The sequence below is a fragment of the Canis lupus genome, chromosome 36, assembly GCF_003254725.2.
Source record: "Canis lupus dingo isolate Sandy chromosome 36, ASM325472v2, whole genome shotgun sequence".
Taxonomy (NCBI): domain Eukaryota; kingdom Metazoa; phylum Chordata; class Mammalia; order Carnivora; family Canidae; genus Canis; species Canis lupus.
In genome coordinates, this window is record NC_064278.1 from 13,296,565 (window position 1) to 13,320,082 (window position 23,518).

General features: G+C 42.5%; 1 protein-coding gene and 1 long non-coding RNA gene across 9 annotated transcripts in view; one reads left to right on the forward strand and one right to left on the reverse strand.

The window, feature by feature from the left end:
- The window catches only part of STK39 (serine/threonine kinase 39), a 323,493-nt gene that overhangs the window by 268,854 nt on the left and 31,121 nt on the right, over positions 1-23,518 (reverse strand). Inside the window, exon 1 of one of the 8 annotated variants that reach the window (XM_049106333.1) lies at positions 14,899-14,980. The exons of 6 other annotated variants lie outside the window; for them this stretch is intronic. In XM_049106333.1, coding sequence (XP_048962290.1) covers positions 14,899-14,965 — 67 coding nt within the window. In that variant the 5' untranslated portion in view covers positions 14,966-14,980. Of the gene's footprint in view, positions 1-1,321; positions 1,622-14,898; positions 14,981-23,518 lie in introns of those variants that run through there. One more of the 8 variants, XM_049106337.1, reaches the window with a different exon arrangement.
- On the forward strand, positions 1,674-4,458 carry LOC112668043 (uncharacterized). The gene is made up of 3 exons (XR_003141415.3): positions 1,674-2,343; positions 3,327-3,486; positions 4,243-4,458. It is a non-coding gene; the product is annotated as an uncharacterized LOC112668043 (long non-coding RNA).

The window sequence follows — 23,518 nt, forward strand, 5'->3', positions numbered from 1 at the left end:
TGCCAAAAACTCTGTGCTTTCTGGATGTTTACCAAACCCCAAACATCAACATGTCACCTGCTCAATTACACTGTATCTAAGAGACTTCTCTGGGATTTTGTTTTCATCAAAATAAATGAAAAGGCTGCCCTTTCTTAATAATTAGTCACGAATGTCAGTTGCCTCAAGGTGACACAAGAGACAAACGTGACATTTGTGAAGAACGCCAGCTGGAAAGAATCATACACGGAACACACACACACACACACACACACACACACACACAGAAACATCCTCTTCTAGGCTAAGGAAACACAAACATTTTAGAAAAATAAAATAAGCCTTTTCCCAGAGCTGGGATAAAGGTCATCCCCGTGATACCAGGGTGGAGGACAGAGCCACCTCTCAGCTGCACTGCGCCCTGCCCTCATAGGACCTGCTGGAGAGGAGGGTCTGTTCCAGCGCCAAGTGAGATCTGGCATCTCTGAGGACTGAGCAGTTATGCAATACAATTATTTTTTTGCATAGCATCCCTCCCACAGGGCATTCCAATAAACTCCACAAAGGGAGTCATTCATAGACTTGATAAAAGCCAAGTAAGGAGAAACTTTGTAACATGAAGGAAAGACAGGAAATACACCTCGGAGATGTAGAAGGAACGGAGACGTAGAAAGAACACCCGGCACTTTCCTCTAGGCTTTCACCTGCCCTCCCAAGCCACAGGGCAGAGGCAGAAAAGAGCAAGGTGACCAAAGAAAGACAGATGGGGAAGAATGAAGGTACATCCTCACTGCTGGCAGAGTAAAGTGATGTTCTCTCAGCCGACCTGGGACTGGTTTGGATTTTTGTTTTTGTTTTGTCTTTTTGAAGCCAGCTATTGATTCTACTTGTTAAATAATAAACACAAGTCACACAATATTTTCCTAATTTTATGACTTAATGGCCTAATTTATTTTGACAGAAACAGAAGTGTGCCTACACACCAAAGTAAAAGTTGTGTTTGGCTGTTTAAAGGTCTTTGGAACTCCTGCAAGAAATTCCTAGGTTGGGGGTAGTCCAGGAGAAAGGGCTAAATGTCTTTCTTGAGGGAGATGAGTCATCTAATGAAGAAGCAAGACGCCATGCTTAGCTTGAGCAAACTTTACAAAACTTTGTTAGAAGCCACCTTGAAAAGAAGAAATTATCCATAAGCTTTCAAACTTCTAAAGACGAAGCTGATTCCACCATGATACCTCTTATCCATGGGTGATCTCGTGATCAGGAGAGGACTTTGATCAACCAAGGTGGTCTCAACACGTCTGCACCAGGCACTCACCAGCTTGGTGAATAGCTGCATACTCACCCCTTCTCAGTTCCAGGATGCTTTCCCCAACAATGTCTGGAGACAAAGGTCTCTAAAAACTCAGCCTAGACACTTAGGGGGAGCTGGCTGGGCTAACGTCAGCTCCAGCCCTGAGTTCTTAGCAGCAGCAGGTGTGCCATGACAGGTCAAACAGACTTCTCTCAGGCCTGCGAGGGCTATGTTGCCACAAGGCATTTCCTGATGAATCTGAACAAACTCCCCAAACCCAAAGAGGTGATCATGTGTTTCAATGCAGCCCTACCAGTATCTTCAAAAGCATCCTACTCTCCCAAGAATATCCACAATAGGGTGCCTGGAATTCCTGATGTCACACAGGGAATGCATTCCATTATAGAGCTACCTTGTCCAATTTCCCTATCAATTTTCATTGCCACAGAAGAATCAGGTATAGGTCCAGATTTAGGCCAAAGCCAGTCCTGAAAACCAATGTGTTCTTAAAAGAAAAAAAAAGTATCACTATTAATTTCAAAGTCAAGTCTATGATTTAGCATCATGATTTAGACAGATGCAGCTTACCAGCAGCAAATCACTTACATTCTACTTCAAAAATACTAGGATATATAGGGATCACATAAACATCTTCTAATACCGTGTCATCATTAAGGAGGCAATAAATGGAAATTACTTGTGTGAATATTGCTGATGGGAATCCTGACAAAGAAAAGATTTAAACAGCAACAGACCACATGAGTTGGAAGAAGGGGCCACGGACTCACCCTGTGCTCTGCCCTACAAAGCCTCTCTCTTCAGGACATGGGGCACTGCTGCTGTCACTCAGTGAAGTCCCACAGGACTTCACACCATTCACAGGGTCCAACAGCCTGTCCAAAGCAGGTAACCTTTACACAGCCACAAAAGCAGAGGAAATTCCCAGAAGAATGCCCAGGGAAAGTTCACTTTCACAGTGTCTGCACGTATCATCATCTCCAGGAAGCAGACTGGACAAAGTCTGACCACCAAGGATAGTGATTGTGGGGTACAGACACACCCCACGGACCAAGGTAAGGGCAGGGGTGGGAAATCCTCTACTCTCCCAGGTCACGGCCAATGCTCAACCAAGGTGGGCTCACCAGATCGAGGGCTGGGCACCTGCAGAACATGACTACTGTGACGGGAATTCCTAAATGTTAGGCTGGAAGGGCTGAGAGGCAAACTCAAAAAGATGTCATGTCTCCCCAAAGGTAATTCCAGGCACAGAAAGCAAAGGCAAGATCACGGAAGGGGCTTTTCAAAGGAAAAAAGTGAAATAGTAAAATAAATAAAAGTAGAATCCAAAAGATCTAAAAGGGAGATGGGAAAGCCTCTGTCGGACATAGAGAAAACAGCAGCACAGTCAAAACACTGTTGGTCATGCAGCCACTCCATGAACACAGACTGGCCCCCATCAAGTAGCAAGAGCCATACTAAACATTACTCAAGAGTAACCAGGGGCCAGCCTATTCTCAAGGAACTTAAAAGCTACTAGAGCAAATAAGCTTACGCTCAAACAGATGCATTATCCAGTGATAGGTGATTTCCCTAAGAACAGCATGAAATCAGGATTTGGGATAGGCACTGGGTTTGAACCTTGAGAGAGACACAGGACATATATCAGAAGAAGAAAAGAGAGATTCTTAGCATGCTAGAGAGTGGCCAGAGGGCCTACAAAGGCAAAAAAGGTGGGACTCACCATTTATTTTCAGGAAATAGTGCTGAAGAGGTGTAATGAAAGATTACTTGAAAAAGCAGACTGGGACCAGATCTTGGAGGAACTTAAAAAATATGCAAAAAAAAAAAAAAGAAAAGAAAAGAAAAGAAAAGAAAGAAAGAGAAGAAAAAAGAAATCCACAGAGACCAGCAGGGTCAGGAGGAGCAGAGACATACCCTGGGCAAGCAGTATCACCTGCTATGATCACCAACTGCCCTATCATCAGAAGGAAATCAAACACAGCAGTACGACATGTGGGATGATTGGTGCTTTTCTCTGTTCCTTTCCATCCGGCAGTATTTGTTTAGGAGAGAACACGTCATCAGTCTAACAGATGAGCAATGATCCCAGGCACCCTGGAAGGCAACACACCAGTCCTCGTGAGGCACTGCTGTTACCCTGGTCGGGCAAAATCTCAATCCTCTCACCAGTCCTAAGTGGTACCTAAAGCACCTTGGTAAGCCAAACATCTATCTTTACTTTACATCAAGTAAAAAACAATTTTTTCAGGTACCTTGGGTGTGTTCAGAGTCTTTCCATATACACTTAACTCTCAATTTGCTGGTCAGCAGCCTTGCAGAGTACAGATAAGTCATGACGGGGGGCAGGGTGGGGGGGCTTCCTCCCACCCTATGCTAAGATTCTCCTAGCCTGTCCCCTTCCTCAGAGAGAAGGTTTCTCCTTTGGCTTCCTTTACTTCCCTGCAAGACCACAGAGGCTTGTTTGCAGGTCTCCTCTGTCCCTCCATGTCCAAACCCAATGCCAGGCAGGCATATGTCTTCTACAAAATAAGAAAAGCTTCTAATCCATCCCTAATTTTCTCTCCAAGTGATCCATAGCAAGCCAGCACTCCTCTCTCTCTCTGTTTCTCAATGGCTTTCATAGCAATCTGTGATATATAAATATCCAGGCTTAAGAGCAAAGGAAGCCATTTCCTAGAATCGACCTTTAAAAAAAATATGAGACTGTGTTCACAACTTCACAGATACCATCCAAGCTCTCACTCACCTTGATACCTTGATGTTAGGATGCAGGACAAGTTGAGTTTCTTTAACCCGTTTTTTTTTTGCTTTCATCTAGATATATGTATCATATATATCTTTATATATGTATTTATACGTATAAAGATATATACATGTTTAAAAAATAATTTTCATTCACAAAATTAAACTCTGTTAAACTTTACTATGTAAGCATCATTCATTTCTCCTAGTGTGGAAGGCACCTGAAAACATAATGTTGCGCTATGGAGCATTCGCACAGAAAAGAGAGGAGTCGTCGTCATTCATTTCCTTGTGTACTTGAATAATCATGGTAATCAAGATTGCTCTTTGTTAGCAACCTTCAATGGGAGAAAAAGTAATGGAATGAAACTAAACGGTTCAATTAGCAGCAGCAATAAATGCCAAATAAAGCCTTTTGACAGTGATGCAGGGAACATGCTTTTGGCTTACCTGGGAGGGGTCTCCTGGGACAAGGAGTAAACCACGCCAAGCTGTGGTGCAGTCATGGGTAAGAGTGTGGACTTCAAAGAGAGGGAAACTGAATCTGACCCTGGCAATTTTTTTTAACCTTTGGGCTCCAATTTCCTCACTGGCTCCATAGGAGTATTAAATGAGATGTGCATGTAAAGCAGCTGGCAAAGTAGCTATTAATACCGCACTGATGAAGTGTAAGAGATGACCAACATGGTAGAGCCTTTCTCTCACAGAGACGACATGTACAGGCCATGCCAAAAGAGATGTTAAAATCTCTTTCAACTGGATCAAGAAAAAACAGTCCATAATATGAAACTCAGGATTTCTAGGGCAAGTTCTGGTTCTAAAAAGTTCTCCACTAAATGTTTTAGTTCCTTTTGGATGCATAAAAAAGAAAACAGACAAACAAAAAACTATTTAAACTGTCAAAGATAGGGGATCCCTGGGTGGCTCAGGGGTTTAGCACCTGTCTTTGTCTCAGGACATGATCCTGGAGTCCCGGGATCGAGTCCCACGTCAGGCTCCCTGCAGGGAGCCTGCTTCTCCATCGGCCTGTGTGTCTCTGCCTCTGTGTCTCTCATGAATACATAAAATCTTTAAAAAAAATAGTCAAAGATAATACATGTGTACAATTTTAAGATTTTTACATCCTGACTCACTGCTAATCAAACAGCACCTCCAATTAAATGTAGGTTATACGGAAGGAGTTATATTTTAAATCATAGATACCTTCATAGACAATTCTTACATAGAAAAATATATTTCTAGTAAAAGGTAAAAATCTTTGATTTTGAGTGCTCTTCTGTAAGAGAGAGTCAAAAATAATACTTTCCTTTGTTTCCCGAGTCCATTTCTTTTGTATTGAAATTATTATCTGTTAACTTGGTTAAATCATAGTGAACTGTTGATTTCAGGGAGGCAAGTGAACATCTGAACAGGATGATGGGAAGTAAAAAAATTCCACTAGAACCAGAATACCTTTGTTCAAAGACACAACTTGATTAAATTCACATCCTGTGGTCATTTGCTGACTTCTCAGAACAATGGTAAATGTAGTTGCTGGGAAAACAAAGAAACCATTGTTCCTTTTCATTCTTTCTCTTCCGTGTCGAAAGTTTAAACTGATTATGTCAGAGTCCACAGTTTACTTACAAGATAAAAGCATGTTAATACACGCACATCAAAAAGCCACACATTTATACATAGATGCATGTTTACATATATATTCAACTAATGCTGGCATTTAACCCATGTTTGTAGAGACAGCACTAAACTTCAGAAATTGTTTTTATGATGAGGATTATCGAGTTTTTATCAAAACATTGGCCCTGTCGATCTCTCGCTACAATTCTGTCTTGGAACAAACTTTACAACACACAGTGGGTGGTGGGAATTTAACAAAGTGGATTGGAAATGCCTTCCTCTAAGATTCTGACAATAACTACATGTGACATGCTGCTGATGAAAAAAGGATGACTTTGGGGATGGAGTGATTAGCTCTAAATTCTGGTGACACGCCTCCACCAGAGGTAATCCTCTGTAGACCAAGTTCCTCGAGGTCAGATCCCAAAGGGAGCTTCCTCGGTATCACCAGGATGCAGCAATGCCTGGCACGCGCTGGAGCTCAACAAACACCAGAAAGATGTTGGATCATCAACCCACCTTGTGATCAGATAAAAGCAGGGAGGTAGAAATTCTGACCTTTGGCCAGCTCACGGTTGCTCGGGTCTTTCTGAAGAACAGACTCATCACTCCCCCCACCCTCTGTTTCATGTTCTGAGAGGAACGGTTCCACCTTCTCCAACATGAGGAAGAACCTTCTTAACCAACACAAAGCCTTGCACTACCTGACAAGAGATTCCAGGATATTACAGGATCATTCAGACAGGGGTGGGTTTCTGTGGGTCTTTTTTTTTTTTTTTTTTTTTCCTTTTAAATGTTTAATAGTCTGCTGTTTTGACTGAATTTTTAGTCTGGTTTTAATGTCGGGAAGTACAAGAACAAAAGGCCTACTACCATTCTCTCTCTTTTATAATGAAACGTATTTGAGTCCACTGCTGGAACTGTGTTCTTTATACATGTCAACGCTTTAGCATTAATGCTAATACCAGTTTCAAACCTCCCAGCAACCCCATCATTGATTCAGATAGACGACAGGCCATGAGGATTGCTGCTTTATGTAACTTTATTGACTGAATTTTTAGGTACTTTGTAGGATAGAGAAGAAAAGATGAGAGGATGAATAGAGGGCATTTTTAAAGGATTCCTAGTCCTCTCACATAATCATCAGAGCCCTTTTTACCAACATGGTAGCATAAACTTATTTGGAAGACACATAAAAATTGGCTTGGAATGTAGGCACTTCTGTCTATGCTTTTCCTATTTGTGATTGTTTACATTAGTGCCAGAGTTACCATAAAATTGACCTTTAACACAACCTGTTAAAGTATTAGTTATATAACTAAAAAGTTAGCAATAAAACACTTGGGAGAGAGAAATTTTATCTTTTTTTTTTTTAAGATTTATTTATTCATGAGAGACACACAGAGAGAAAGGCAGAGACATAGGCAGAAGGGAGAAGCAGGCTCCCTGCAGGGAGCCCGATGCAGGATTCGATCCCAGGACCCTAGGATCATGACCTGAGCCAAAGGCAAACGCTCAACCGCTGAGCCACCCAAGTGTCCCAAGAAATTTTATCTTGATAACCATATAATAAGTGTTCAAGCTTATCGAACGACAGTGAATTCTCTAAATTAGTGAATCCTCAATGATCCATTCCCATGGAAAGCTACACTAGTATGAATAATACAAATAATTTAAAAAGATTTCACAGGGATGCATGGGTGGCTGAATGGGTTAAGCTTCCAACTCTTGGTTTTGGCTTAGGTCATGACCTCAGGGTCCTGAGAAGGGGCCCCACGTGCAGCTCCTCGCTCAGCAGTCTGCTTACCCCTCTCCCTCAGCCCCTCGCCTTCCCCCATGCACTGTCTCATAAAAATAAAATCTTTAAAAAAAAAAAAGACTTCACATACTAAGGACTTTTCTACATAAAACAGAGATAACTGAACCTTCCTCACTGGTGTTACTGTGAGGATTAACTGAACTTCAAAAAGCTTTTAGCCCAGGGGTTGATACATAATAGCTCCTCAGTGCTAACTGCTAGAATTACAATCATCATCACCGTTATTTATTATGCATTATACTATCCGGCAAGACCGATATGATGGTCCCGATTGTAATGATGAAACACCACGAAGTACAATGAGGCCAAGGAACCGGCTCACAAAGCTGGTAAACGATGCCAATGGAATCTAAGCCTGGGATGGCCTGATGTGCAAGTTTCAGCTCAACTACCATGTGATGATGCTATTTACAAATAGGGACCTCCCTTCGAGAAATTAACTCTACCCTGATAGCTTGAGAATCCTAAAGGCAGATAAAATAGCAAAACCAGAGGAAGCAGAGGACCCTGGAAAGGACGGGTGCTTTCCAACCAGAGCTCACTGGGTTCACAACCAGTTGTGTGACCTCCAACAGATTATGTGATTGCCAAAGTCTCTGCTTCCTAATTTGTAAAACTGGGATAATCATACCAATCCTGGCAAGAATGAGGTAAGGATGACAAAAAAGGATGTAAAGTACTCAGTCTGGAGACACACAGCAGGTACTCCAGAAGTCTGTATCAGAACGATCCAGTCGGCTGGAATCGCGTTATCGTGTCAAGTCATGCAGGTAGAGAGGAAAAATCCCTCCCAGAATTTTAATTGCCAACACTTTTCTTCAAAGATTATTGTATCTCAAAAAAAAAAAAAAAAAAACCCAAAGATTATTATATCTCAAAAGATATATTAAAATTCTCCCAAAGAGTCAAATGATTTTATTACCCATAATTTTCCTTTGGTCATATGTAATTTTACACACATTATCTTTTGCCTCTAAATGCAGAGAAAAAAAATGATGTAATAGTCACACATTCTATATATATATAATCATATTTACATATACTTTGACACTTCCAAAGGGAGAAAGAACATAATGAAATTAGGCCAAATTTGAAAAGAATGGGAAATGCTTAAAAAAAAACCCCACTTTCCTATCATGCTATAAAATAAATGAGAAAAAGGCAGCTACCCATACACCAGCACACCACCATTAAGAAAAGGATAAAAGGACATAGAGTCAAAGGAAAAATGGTTAAACTCTTTATTTAAATATGATAATCAGGGGTGCCTACTAGGTGGCCCAGTTGGTTGAGCGTCTGACTCTTGGTTTTGCTGAGGTCATGATCTCAGGGTCATGGGACCAAGTCAAGCTCCATGCTCAGCGCAGAGTCTGCTTGAGATTCTTTCCCTCTCTTTCTCCTTCCCCCTCTACATCTCCCCATGTTCATACATGTGCACATGCTCTCTAATAAATAAATAAAATTTTTAGGAAAAATAAATAAATCTAGTAATCAGATAAACAGTCAGATCTACAACAAAGTCACATACAGGAAAATTCACTTGATTATTTCACAAAATGAAAACCAAAAGTATACTTCTAAATGCACTCTAAGCCAGGCACTAGGTGATTTTCAACTCTCCACCAAAGCAATCAAATAGAGATTAACATGCCTATCAGCTAAAACCAAGCGGTCAAGATGGAAGTGTTAAATTATATGTCTTCACCAAAGAGCATTTAAAAGATTTTCCCCCTAAAAAATGAAGAGTGTTGCACAGACTTTAATGTTTAATTTTGCTTCTGTGGAAAGAGGCACTTTTGAAATAGATTAAAACACTGAATTCAAGACCACCAGAAGAAACTTTCTAAAATGAAGACTATTTGATTGTTTTCTCCATAGGCAAATACATTGTTCGTCTTTCTTTTTCCCAACAAAAATTTCTACCAAATGAGAGATAATCAAAACCTTTGGTAAACAGGAGCTTAAATGCTGCCTCTCAAATCAGATTACATTTCAAGTGATCTGAAACCAAACTAGGACAGCATTTCATGAGCATGGTTCTCATTTTAAAAAAGCGCCCTTTGAGATGCTGAGAGGCATGGGTACCAGGGTTTTAAGGGCTCAGGAGTTGAAGAGTCACTGACATATTCAACCCACTAGCCATTACTTTGAAGGAGCAGCAGACTGGGGTTGAGGAGGGACGACCGGAAAGCAAAGAAGGTGGGGGGTACTTGATTGTGACCCTCAGGAAGAAAACAAAGCAGCTCAGAGAAATACAGACGATCCTTCACCTCTGAAACACTGGTGTGCCCAAAGCCTAATAAAATTAGGGAGGACCAGATACTCTTCCTAATTATAGCTGGGAGAAGGTATACAGCTGAGATAAAACTACTCACATAGGAAAAGTGAGCTGTTCAGACAGTACTGGGTTCCAGGTCTGTTTTTCAGAACTGCACCGTCATAAACAGGATGAACTATTTCATGGTACTTCCAAGGCCAGCAGAAAAGGCAAGACCGTATCTCATGATCCAGGCATCAGTACTTCAGAACTGAAGACAATCTACAACTGAGATGGGGCTCAAATTTTCCCAATTTACTCCAAGGGGGAAAAGGGAGGCTGCATCTGAGGGAAGTATTTCCTGACATAAAAGAATAAACTGCTTTTTAAGCTCATCCCAAGTATACACATTTATATAACAAAGGGTATATGCGTGGGTGGGTGGGGGCACACGCGTGCATACACACACACACACACACAAAAGTACATTAACTGGGATCTCATTCTGCATAGGTCACTTACCTAAGAGCAATGTTATATATAAACACTGACTCGCGGTGTCTGCCACCCACGAGATCCCTTCCCAGGTAGGAGCTTCCCATGTTTCCCCCTTATCTGAAAAGGGCACCCGAGCTTTGGGCAGCAGTTCATAGGCAGGCAGGTGTCCTATGCAGAAACTGGTAAAAACTGGATTCTCAATCTTTGGCATTAAAATTGGTAAATAAAGAGAGAAGCTGGCAATTAGCAGCCAAAGCTATGCCTAAAAGGGAAAGAGGAAGAGAGAAGCCGTAAGGGCCAGGATGGCTATGAATGAACTAAAATTCTGACCCTGCAGTAACCACCGGGTACAGAAGAGAGGAGCAGGTGAACCAGGGCAAGAGCAGACTCACCCTGATTGGCTAAATGACACCCACGGTAAAGGATTCTCAAGTGAAGACCCCAAAATTCCCCCGGGGTCTTATACCAGGCTCATGAGAAAGAAGCCAGGTGCTCATCGTTTCCAGGTGCTGCAGGGCCCTGGGATTTGGGAGGACATTCCTGTCCTCCGATTCCCCCATCTGTCTTTATAGAGAATGCCCTCTTACTCAGGGGTAACTTCAGTGAGTCCCTGGACCTTGTAACCAAAAGAGTAAATCAATTTTGTTACATTCTATAATCTAGACTTTCCACCAATTCAGAAAAATCTTTCCCTAAGTTTGTTCACAGTAATAGGCGTCATGGTGGTTCATTTCTTTTCTTTTTTTTTTTTATTTTTTTATTTATGATAGTCACACAGAGAGAGAGACAGAGGCAGAGACACAGGCAGAGGGAGAAGCAGGCTCCATGCACCGGGAGCCCGACGTGGGATTTGATCCCGGGTCTCCAGGATCGCGCCCTGGGCCAAAGGCAGGCGCCAAACCGCTGCGCCACCCAGGGATCCCATGATGGTTCATTTCTTGAGTGTGTAACATGCACTTGGATGATAATTTTCCTCCTTTTCCAATCCATGACCACTCCATCCCATCCACCATTTCTCCCTCTGGTCTTAGATATCTCAGGTCTGGGTTAAGCAGGGGATAAGGCAAGGTGCCTTCTCAGACTAACCCCCTTAAGTTAGAAAGGGGAGCAGCTAATTAACACAACTGGAGGACATTTCCACAGTCTCTATCAAAAGTACAAATGCGGGCAGCCCGGGTGGCTCAGCAGTTTAGCGCTGCCTTCAGTCCAGGGCCTGATCCTAGAGTCCCGGGATCGAGTCCCACGTCGGGCTCCCTGCTTTTCCCTCTGCCTGTGTCTCTGCTTCTCTCTTTCTCTCTCTCTCTCTGTCTCTCATGAATTAAAAAAAAAAAAAGTACAAATGCAATACCATTTGTCCCTGCAATCCCACTCTTGGATATCTGTCACACAGAAGTACAGAGACCTGGAGACAACCAGTAAGAGTCAATCAATGAAAGACTGGTTAAATAAAGTACATCCACAGAATAGACATGGACCCTGGAATAGAAATAAGAGTATTTAAATATTTAAATATAAATAATAAAACAATATTTTTAAATGAGATGGATCTATGAGAAATGACCTGGAATGACAGCTGTGAATATCTATGATGTGTATATTTTACTACAAATATATACAGAAGTTACACAGAAGTAAAATATACATGTAATATATATTACTACTCTGCAGAAGTAAAATCATTAAGTGTAGACTACTATGCACAGTTACCACATTACACGTATAATAATTACATTTTGAGGATGCCTGGGTGGCTCAGTCAGTTAAGCATCTGCCTTTAGCTCTTTGTCCCTGCTCAGCAGGAAGTCTGCTTCTCCCTCTGCTCCTCCCCCTGCTTGTGCTCTAGCGCCCACGCTCTATCTCTCTCTCAAATAAATAAATAAATAAATAAATAAATAAATAAATAAATAAATGCCTAAAGATTCATTTCTCTTGTGTGCCTATGAAACCAAATAGCTAGTTCTACAAAAAGATGGCATATATTTAGCCAATCAAAAAAAATTCCCATGCTGTCAACTCTAGGTTTGATACGAAAGGTCAAGGTTAGATCTAAAAGTCATTGCTGTTGTTCCAGCACACCCACAAACAATGAGAAAGTTACTTACTCTTAAGTTCCCTCCATCCCAGAACTTTCTGTAAAATGTTTTCACTTCCAAAATACCAAATAAGGTAGGATCCATAGCACCCAGAGGCCAAAGGCAAATAACAGACACTTCTAAGAAATACTAAATTGCAACACAGACATTAAGATTAGGCTGTAAATGTATTCTGAAAACATGTTAAGTGTGAGATAAATACATATATACTATCTGTTTAGCAATCATAAAGTATGCTTGACTTTCGGCATGTATCAAATTTTTGAGAAACAAATCACTTTTGCCAAGATTAATCTACCACTGGTTTATTTTTCTTTCTCAAAACAAATGAAATGTGAAGGCACTGAAAATACTAAAATGGATCAATCTCCAAAAATATCCATTTATACCTTTTTTTAAGTCCTATCCCATCTCAACTTACACTCCACCAAAATTCAAACACTATCTAGCCCTGGACAATGAGGTAACTGGTGAATTTTCCCCTTTTACTCATCTGTATTACCAAATTTCCCATATAATCTTGGAAAGTTTGAGATAAACAAGCTTGGAGATTTCAGTAACCCAGAGGTCTAGGTAAATCCTTTTCTCAATACTTCCCTTTGTGAGAAAGGGGTGTGGGCCAATCACAGGAAGGACATTCCACGGATCTAATCCACACACACACACCTGTCTCCTCCTTTGGAGGAAAAAACAGAAGTCACATTTAAATTTGTAACGATAACACTCAGCCCTCTTCCCACATCTGAAAGCATACAATATTTCATAAGTGCTTTTACCAGAAAGATTGCAATTTAATAAATGGTATACTCACCCATCTCTCATCCATCTACTATTTCTGCCATTTGTATATGATAAACTAAAGAAAATGGGCAAATTCTGCCAATAACTATTACTAAGTTTCTCATCTTTTTATCCTAATAGGATGGCAATCCTTTTTTGAAAACTGATTATAAAACTGGCAGTAAAATACTGCTGGACTGACTTCAAAGTAAAGAAACTTCCATAATTATGTAAGCAACAATCTACACTTAAAACTGAGTGATGCAGAGACAACATGTTATTTTTGGGGCTATGATAGATCTGGTTCACTGGCTTCTACATGGCAGAAGAAATAAGTACATACGCATGCAAACAATCTATATATATATATATATATATATATATTTTTTTTTTTTACAATCTATATTTTTAATGTGGTGTTGAGTTTTAAGAAGGTCAGTCTGGAATAAAACATCTCAGGGCTAAAAAGGATCAGCATTATACACACACACGTGCACCCCTTCACCTTTCAAATGTCACATTGGCATCAACATCTTTAGATTATTTAGCAAGTTATATATTTCTAAAGCCACTTTTCCAGCAAAACTCACTCTGATGGATAGTTCACGTAGCACATTAGTTTATGAAACCTATAATCAACCGCACTCTACCAACCAAGATGAAGGGAGTTGAGCAATGAGGTCCCCTACCACAAGTTAAAAAGGAAAGTTAAATGAATATCAAACATTGTCTATTCATCACTCTTGAGCTAAATAAAGCTACTGTGGTAGAGACTTTGCAAAGATGGCAATAAGAATTCCTCCCATTTCTGTATACATGTCTCCCTACCATGTGATTTTACCACTCTGAGGCCCAACAAGCAGGGAAGGGAATTTGTGATGCGAATGAGAGAGAGTGGCACGGAGTGAGTGCCATGCCTCGGCCTCTCAGAGCCCTTGCAGCTCCACCCCAGCTACCTGCAGCCAAGGGATAAAGTACAGGAGAGCCTCCTTGAGAATGAGACATCAGTGGACAGAGGGCCAGCCAACAACCAGCACCGACCACCACACACACACACACACACACACACACGTGAGATCACCTTAAAAGAGGTAGCCTTAGCCCAGCTACTTGAGGACGGGCCCTAGGCAAGAACCAGCAGGCCTGCCCCACCCAGGCCAGCCCAAACCATCAACCCAAAGAACCTTAAGCAAATAAAATGGGCATTGTTCTAAGCCGCTAAGGTTTGGGGTGGTCAGTCACACAACTATGCATAGCTGATATAAAAGACTATCGGGGGCACCGGGTGGCATAATGGGGCACCTGGCTGGCTCAGAGGTGCCTTTGGCTCAGGGCATGATCCTGGGGTCCTGGGATCGAGTCCCACACTGGGCTCTCCACAGGGAGCCTGCTTCTCCCTCTCCCTATGTCTCTGCCTCTCCCTGTGTGTCTTTCATGAATAAATAACATCTTAAAAAAAAAACAAAAAAGACTGTCAGAATCCTTGACACTGGGCCTTTCAGTTTGTCAGGCACCCCTGAAGGCAAAGCTTTAAAGGAGGTGTGCATCTCAACAAGATGTTGCCGCTGAAATCTTCTGGGGAACTACACTGTCCCTACTTGCTTTGGCCCCTTGCTTGAGCCCCTGCAAATTTTAAACTTGGGTAGGTGCCTGAGTTTCTCTCTCTCTCTCTCTCTCTCTCTCTCTCTCTCTCTCTCTCTCTTACTCCTGCTCAGGTCTGAGGTCTTTTGCTGCCTGGTGCTAGTCTCTGGCTTTATAGATCGGATCTTGGAATCCTCCCCCCTGGCCCCCCTCCACCTACCGTGAGTCCTCTTCAGTCCACCATCAGCTTTTGCTTTTGCTGGCCCTCCTCGAGACAAACAACTCATTGTAATCTGAAACCACAGTCCTAGATCATCTCATTACTTCTATGAAGTAGTGATGCTGGATCTTTTAAAAACAACGACTCGAAACAACCACCAGCACTGTTCAGGCTACAGTCGTTCTGCAAGATTAAATTATTATTCCAATAAAGCTACAACTGCTTAAAACAGTTTCTGGAAATATCTTAAGAGCAAATTAATGTCACATTAGAAACCGGTCTCATTTCTTCATAGGACGCTGAGAGAAATGGGGAATTTTTTTTAATTTAAAATAAAATGTAGCTATAAAGTGTAAGTGAACACCCTCCTACCATGTCCCCTTAGAGGAAACAATACCTCTTGTTGTAGGTAAATTCTGATGTGATCAATTGAAAAGTCAGTCACATCCTATAAAGATCATCTTTCATATATTTGACACTCCTTCTCCAAGAGACAAGGGAATAAACAACTGCATAAGACAAAAATAAATAAATAAATAAAATAAACAACTGTATACAGCTAAAAACAATTCACCCCTCATATGGTACATGAAACGGGACATAAGCTATCAGCAAGTATGGGCAAAACAGGTGGCTGGAACTTGTACCCACCCCGGTGACTGCACATCAGTTACCTGCCTTCAAGGCTATTTAAGCAAATATAGAAGCATCAAAGATGCCTCTATTGTCTATTTCTAATGGGCTTTAAAGAGCAGGACATGAAATTATAGCCCTTAAAAAGTCTTGCTGCTTCTATGGAAACAATCGGAAAGATGGCTATAAATGAACTCAGAGGCTCATTATCTCTTAGCCTTAGAGATGGTCACTTTTTAAACAACTGATGAGTATTTATTTTAGTAAAGATAAACAGCCTAGCCTCGGATCTTGACTTATGCCAGAAATACTCTTCTTAAGTGAGTCCTAATGATCACAATTTGAACCTACACAGAGACCTTTCTCCTCGCCCTATTTCAGCTTCCCAAGTGCCCAGAAAAGGGGCCATGCTAAACCTGTTTCCACAACAAGCCTCCCTGAAGGTCAGGCACTGGACTAAGAGCTCCAGAAACTTGAAAGGGTATACACAAGGAAAAATTTTAAAGGATTACATAGTAAAATATTCTGTTACAGCCCCAGTTACCCAAGGGACACCAAACATGAGAAAGTACAGAGTGTTCCTGAATTTGCCCAAAATTAAACCCAGTTAATCTCCCTACACAGACCTTTTTTTTTTTTTCCCCCCCATCCCTCAGTCATTAATTCTCTCTCCCAACAAAGCAGGTATCCTACCTAAACAGGGATTACGGAGCATGAATTTCTGTTAAGGTACTCACTTAAATACTGGAGGTTTCATTTGTTTTGTGATACGTAATTTAGGTTAAACTGTTAATCTTTTCATGACTGAGACACCAAACTGTTTTAAACTTAAGAGAAAAGAAGGGTCCATGATTCAAGCTCACCATTTAAGGGACTAAAATTGATATAGGTTTTATTTTTTCTAAGTAGAGTTAATTTCACAACTCTTTTGTAATTTCACCCAAAATAAGCCAAACAGAAACAAACAAAAAAACACCCAGTTAGTTCTCTCTTCAAAAATAAAAGAAAATAGGGATCCCTGGGTGGCGCAGCGGTTTAGCGCCTGCCTTTGGCCCAGGGCGCAATCCTGGAGACCCGGGATCGAATCCCACGTCGGGCTCCCGGTGCATGGAGCCTGCTTCTCCCTCTGCCTGTGTCTCTGCCTCTCTCTCTCTCTGTGACTATCATAAATAAATAAAAAATTAAAAAAAATAAAAAATAAAATAAAATAAACCAAAGTGATACATCCAACCCCAAGACCCCAAAGTGATTTCTAAGGAAATGTAACATTTTGATACTTCTGAAAAGACTGGATTTCATTCGGGAGGGCACAATAATCACAAGAACATCTCAGAACAAGTTAAGTGGGTAAGATAAAAAGTCACACTTCAAAACTATCTTCCTACGTCAACAGGGGTATCTGTTTCACCACACACACAGAATAACTGTTCTTCTGAAAATACGAATCATTTAGCTTTCAAATAGAGCACAGAATGAAAACAAAGGCTTTTTAAAAAAAAATAAAATAAGGTTAGCATTGCCTGTCTTCTTTCTGTTCTGCTAAGTCAGTGGCAACGTCTTAGCATGTTATCAGGAGGTGGCCTCACGCTATTTACAGCCATCACAAGATTTAGTCATTTTTCTGAACATTTTGGAGAAATTATCATCTGCTGCTGTCCAATAAAACGTTTTGCGGTGATGCAAATAGTCTGTATGTGAGTGACCCAATAGGCTTATTGGATAGTGCGGATTATAGACTTGACGTTAAGGAAACAAAATCCAGTTCTGCAGCTGCACTAGCCACAATTAGCTACCGAGCATCTGAAATGTGGCTAGTGAAACTGAGGAACAGTTATTTTTTTTATTTATTTTTTAAGATTTCTTTTTTTTTTTAGAGCAGTTTTAAGTTTACAGCAAGACTGAGAGAAATGCAGAGATTTCCCACATACCCTCTGCCCCCATACAAGCACAGCCTCCCCCATTATCAACACCCCCAACAGGGGGCTGCTACACTTGTCCCAACTGATGAACCTATGTGGCATGTCTTTATCACCTGGAGTCCACAGTTGACACCAGGCTTCACTCCAGATGCTGCACCTTCTAGGGATTTGGGGGAAAAGGATAATGTCACACAGCCATCAAAAGGCTATCCCACAGAGTGGTGTCACCGCCTAGACACGCTCCGTACTCTGCCTATTGTTGCCTCACCTCCACCAAAATTACTTCGTTTTCATTAATTTAAATGTAAATAGCCACATGTGGCTAGTGACTGCGGAGTAGGCAGCCTAGAGCCAGACACCCTGTAAGGAAGGCTGTTGCTGCTCTGACCACGACAAAGCATCAGCTTGGCAGGAGGGCCTTGGCTCTAGCGCAGAAACTGCTCCAGCTAACGATCAGCCCTGAAGTTCATCCACTTCACGTGCTCTCTCCACCCATCACCTTGCTGCTCCTCAATCTTTCACTTTCCAACACACCCATGCACACCCCCAACTCCATCGCACTGGTAACAACAGGCAAAGGACGATGATGGAAATGGAGCGACTTTATGTTTATACATCACCACACTTAAACATGTTAAATAAAACACCCTCATGATGAAAGAAATATATATAAAGATAATTTTAACACCTCTAGGGAAATAAGATTTTTACTATGATAGTTACATGGTAAATATGTTCCCAGATAGATATTTATTCTGTTAAAATGGGAGTTATAGGGATCCCTGGGTGGCACAGCGGTTTGGCGCCTGCCTTTGGCCCAGGGCACGATCCTGGAGACCCGGGATTGAATCCCGCATCGGGCTCCGGGTGCATGGAGCCTGCTTCTCCCTCTGCCTGTGTCTCTGCCTCTCTGTCTCTCTGTCTCTGTCTCTGTCTCTCTCTCTCTCTGTGACTATCATAAATCAATAAAAAAAAAAAAATGGGAGTTATAAAATTCATTGAGTCAATAATATTTCTAACTTCTTCCTTCTCACTAATGAGGAACCAACGTGATCTAAGTAGAAAAAAAAATGCTAAACTGGGTAGGAATCACAAGCCTAAGATTCTAAGAACTTCTGGACCAAGAGCTTAAAGAAAAAAGAAAAAAAACAAAAACAAAAACTGAAGAACTTAAGCCACTAGAGTCTTGATCCGTAAAACAAAGGAGCAGGAATGGATTTTCTCTTCAGTCTATTCCAAAATTAAACTTCCTGATTCTGTATTCTTATGCCATTCCTCACTTAGGAATTGACTTATAAAACCCAACAATGACCTATCATTCCTTCCCCTGAGCACACTCTTTCCCTGCTTTCTTGAGTCACCCCATAATTAAGCAAAGGGATGGTGACATTGCCAATTAGGAAGGAAGGAAGGAAGGAAGGAAGGAAGGAAGGAAGGAAGGAAGGAAGGAAGGAAGGAAGGAAGGAAGGAAGGAAAGGAGGGAGGGAGGGAGGGAGGGAGGATTGAAATTAAAATGCAAGTAATACAAGACAGGCCAATAGGCACCAATCCAGGAAATATCATCTTTTATCAATCTCCAAACTAAACAAGGCAAGTGAAAAAGCAATGGGAATGCCCCTTGTTACAAACCCTGGTAAAAACTGATGCTACCAGTTCAAAACAAGAGCACAGATTCTTGTAAGACCTCAACCATCAATAGATTATGAGAAGTTTCTGAACTGTCACAGGTCACTGGCTTTCAAAATACTCCCCAAATGAGGGCACCTGGCTGGCTCGGGTGGTAGAGCATGTGACTCTTGATCTCGGGGTCCTGAGTTCAAGCGCCATGTTGGGTGAAGAGTTTACTTTAAAAATACATAAATAAAATTAAATTTTAAAAAATACTCCCCAAATGAAGATCTATCATCCATATGGCAGAAAAATCCTCAATCTTCACTTACCATACCAGTTTTTCCAGTAAATAACCCTAGTAGTGACTAACAGTTGGAAATCTAACCCTTCAAATGTCACCAAAACATATACTTTCACCTAAGGAATGAACTAAGGGAAGAGCCGAATGAGCACCGTCACTACTTCGCCTCTGAGAGTTATACTCAATGTCACTTATTGAAAGAAATTGAAAAATAAAATAGTCTATGTTTTCATATATATTTAAATAAACAATCAGTTTTAAAAGGCAATTCATCTAATTCCTCAGTGTCCAAGAAGTTTCTTGAAACTAAACCAGAGCTTATTCCCAAGCAACTGGCAAGTGGAAAGAAACGTGAACGGGTTACATCAGCATTTACTCACATCAGATGATTTAGATTCCAAAGTGTATCTAAATCAATTCTAGAAATAAAGCACTGCCAACCCATTCTCTTAAGATTTGCTATTTCTCCTCTGCTTCCCAGTTAAGTCACATCTAAAAGGCCTTTTTAATTAACATATTGAATTCTTCTCTAGTATCAAAAACTTGACCAATGAATGGCAGATTTACAGAAACTCTCAAAACACTTGAATCACTTCAACCATCTTGGAATTGTTTTAGTATAATTTAAAAAAACCTGTCCTGGAAAAAAAACAAAAAAAGCAAAACCTTACAGGATTACAAGAATTCTATTTAGACAGAAAAAAAAGAGGCTTTTTTTCCCCCCAATGAATACATTGTGAAGAATTATAATGCCTATTAGATTAATTTTGACTTAAAAGGAATGATGGTCTATGGTCTTAGCCATGTCCTATCCACACCAATCCTATTACCCTTGGTCCCTTATTATTTATAAAAATACAATCCCTGCCATCATAACAACCTTTGAAACCACCTGTCCTGATATTGTGTTCCTGTGTTTCACCTGTATCTTTGATCTTCTCCCAACAGTCCTGATTTCTACCCAGCAAGAGGCCCCATTGAACTTCAAGGTTGGGTTATATATAAATACATAAACAACAAGAGAGGGGTCATGGGTATATCCAAGAAAGGAAAGCTCTAGAGAAGAGACCAATACCAGGACCTCGCCCGTCCTGCTCTACAGTGCCTAAGGAAAGGCATGCCACTAAGTATAAGGATGCCACAACTGTGATAGGGAGCTCGGGGTCCTAATCCAGAGAGACTACCTCACAGTCCAGTGACCTCAGGAAAGCTGGGCCTCTGCATGCTGCCTACCTGCACACTACAGGCAAGTGGAAGCACTCAAGTGCTTACTCTTCATCTGAAAGGATTAATGATCTAATTTCTACAGAACCCTTTAAGCTGATTGGCCCAAACACAACTAAATAAGCGTCATCATCAAATGTAGGCAAAATCAAATTTTCAGGATCCAGGGAGGTAAATTTTTAGAAGTCAGGCAATGTTCTCCTTGCACAAGAAGGGAAAGAGTGTTTATCCCCAGTGTTCAGATTTTAATCCAGAAAACATTCATCAAATACTTAATATGAGGTGTGGGGTATCGAGACATGTCCTCAAGAAGGAGGAGTTAACATCTAGCACCACGATGGGCAAAGCAGCAAATAATCTGCATAGAGTGAGAGGATAGAGTGTGAGGACTGCCAGGGGTGAAATACCCAATAGAACAAGGGGCAAAAGGGAAAGGAGGCGCAGGGGCGGAGAGTGTTTCTGTGAAGAGAAATAATTTGTTCTAGGTCTTAACAAGGAGGCCAAATCCGGGTGTGTTCAGCTTATGGACGTGCATCAAGCTATACATTTATGACATGTCCACTTGTCCACGTGTATAGACCTCAATAAAATGTAAAAGGACAGTGGTCTCTGTTCAATACATGAAAACAGGTGCGGAATGGTGTTCCAAGCAGAGTGAAAAACTTGCCTCGCAAGGGTAGGAAAGCATGAATGGATCATTTCAGCAACTGCAAAACGTTCGCACCTGCTGGGGGTCTGAGACTGGAAATGACAAGGAAGGTCTGTCTGGAAAGGGAGGCAAGAGACCATTCCTAAAAGGCCTTAGAGTGAACCTGAAGGATGACAGAAGGGCCACTCCTGACAAAAGCTGGGATAGCACGGCCATCCTAACAATGCCTCCCGTAGCTGGGAGCAAGAACGGAGGCGGGGAACCTCTTAGAACTTCTATAGTAATCCAGGGGGAGCTGATAAGGCCTGACCACATGGGTGATGGCCGAGGGGAAGATTTAGAGACACAGCAGGAAGGTAACAAGTATGTGGGGCACCCAGGACTGATGACCGAGCAGAGCACCCAGGACCGATGATGGAGCCGGAGCACCCAGGACTGATGACCGAGCCGAGCACCCAGGACTGATGACCGAGTGGAGGGAGGTGCAAGATGGGAAAGCGGGGTGACCGGCCTGTTTGTTTCGCACTCGAGGGTCTTAAGGAAGACGGGAGGGTGTGGACGAAGCTCATGGGATCCAAGCAATCGTAGCACAGGTAGAGGGACAAGGAGGTTAACTGGGGGTACGCAGCTCTGGGGGGCATCTGAACGGAGCCACGCGGGGCAGGGGGCGCCGGGCGGTGCCAAGTCCCGCAGCCCGGAGAGAGGGGGCCGCGCAGGCACTTTGGCTCCCGGGCACAGGCGGTGGCCGCGGCTGGGCGAGCGGCGCTTTCCAACAGCTCGGCGGGAAAGGAAGGAAGGAGGCGGGCTGGTGGCTAGAGGAGCGGGTCGTGAGCCTCTTGTTTTGTTCAGATAAGACAGACCTGGGAGTATTTTTAAACCGAGGGAAAGCGGCCGGGGAAGGAGTGGATGGGGAGCTGCGGTGAGGCCTCGATCTGAGACCACGCGCCGCTGTCCTCTGGGTCCTCTGGGTCCTCTGGGTCCTCTGATCCTCTGGGTCCTCTGGTCCTCTGGGTCCTCTGGGTCCTCTAGTCCTCTGGTCCTCTGGTCCTCTGGGTCCTCTGGGTCCTCTAGTCCTCTGGTCCTCTGGTCCTCTGGGTCCTCTGAGTCCTCTGGTCCTCTGGTCCTCTGGTCCTCTGGCGCGGGACCCAGTGCAACCCAGGGGCACCTCCCAGGCAGCAGCACCTGCCCTGGGCGGGTTGCTCGGGTTGCTCCGTGTGCCCCCCTCACCACAGCCGCCCCTCCCACGACCTCCCCCAGGATGCTCTCCCCACCTGTCAGAGGGTCACCTGGCACCGAAACCCTGAGCTCTCCAAATCGCCAGGAGCTCCACAGGCCTCAGCCTCCTCCTGCGGGCCCGGGTGGGGGGCCTGCGAGCTCCCCTCTAGCTGTGCACCACGAGGAGGGCCCTGACAGGCAAGCCCTCCCCCCTGCTCCCTCCCTGCTGGGACCAAGCAGAGAAACCCTTCAAGCCACTGGTCTCCTGCCTGAGACAGGGCTGTGTGCCCTCCTGATAACCTGCCACGGATTAGCAAACGTCATTTTTAGGAGTCACGGCAGAGACTGATTGAGAGCAGGCCCCGTGCCAGGCACCCTTCCAAGTGCTCTCCACTCTCTCAGTCCTCACAATCTTATCTTTATCATCTGCGTGTTACAGACGAGGAAACTGAGTGCAGACACATCTAAGTAATTTGCTCAAGGTCACAAGGCCAGTGACTGCTTGGCCAGGATATGAAACAGACCCCGCCATCCAACCCCGGAGCCTGCAGTGTTTTAATTCATTCTCAAACATCATCAAAAACATAGTGCATGACAGACTGTCAGACAGGGAGAAATGCATGTGATCGCTCACAAATCAAAAGCGTAAATAAAGTATTGTGATAATACTCCCAAAAGCTTCTTTTCACCTAGAGACATTTTCCCACATGGCACTTTGAACAGCACATTTAAAAGAACTTTTCTTTAAAAAAAAAAAAGTAAAGAGCATTTCTGTGCTCTAAAACTAATTATTATCCTTGTTAAGCTCAGCAGATATAGTAAAAAAAAAAATCTATGCTGGATTGTACAGTATCCAGGGATGAACTGCAAGGCAGGTGAACTATACCTCTTAAAGCTGTTATTCAAATGGGAGAGTACGTGAACATGATGTGAACATAAGTGAACGTGATGAAGAAAGGCATACTGAGAAATTTGATAAAGACAAAAATTTCATGAGAGACATAAATGACCAAAACTAAGAGAACACAAAATCCAAAGAGTAAATACAAACTTTAGGTGTGGATGGCT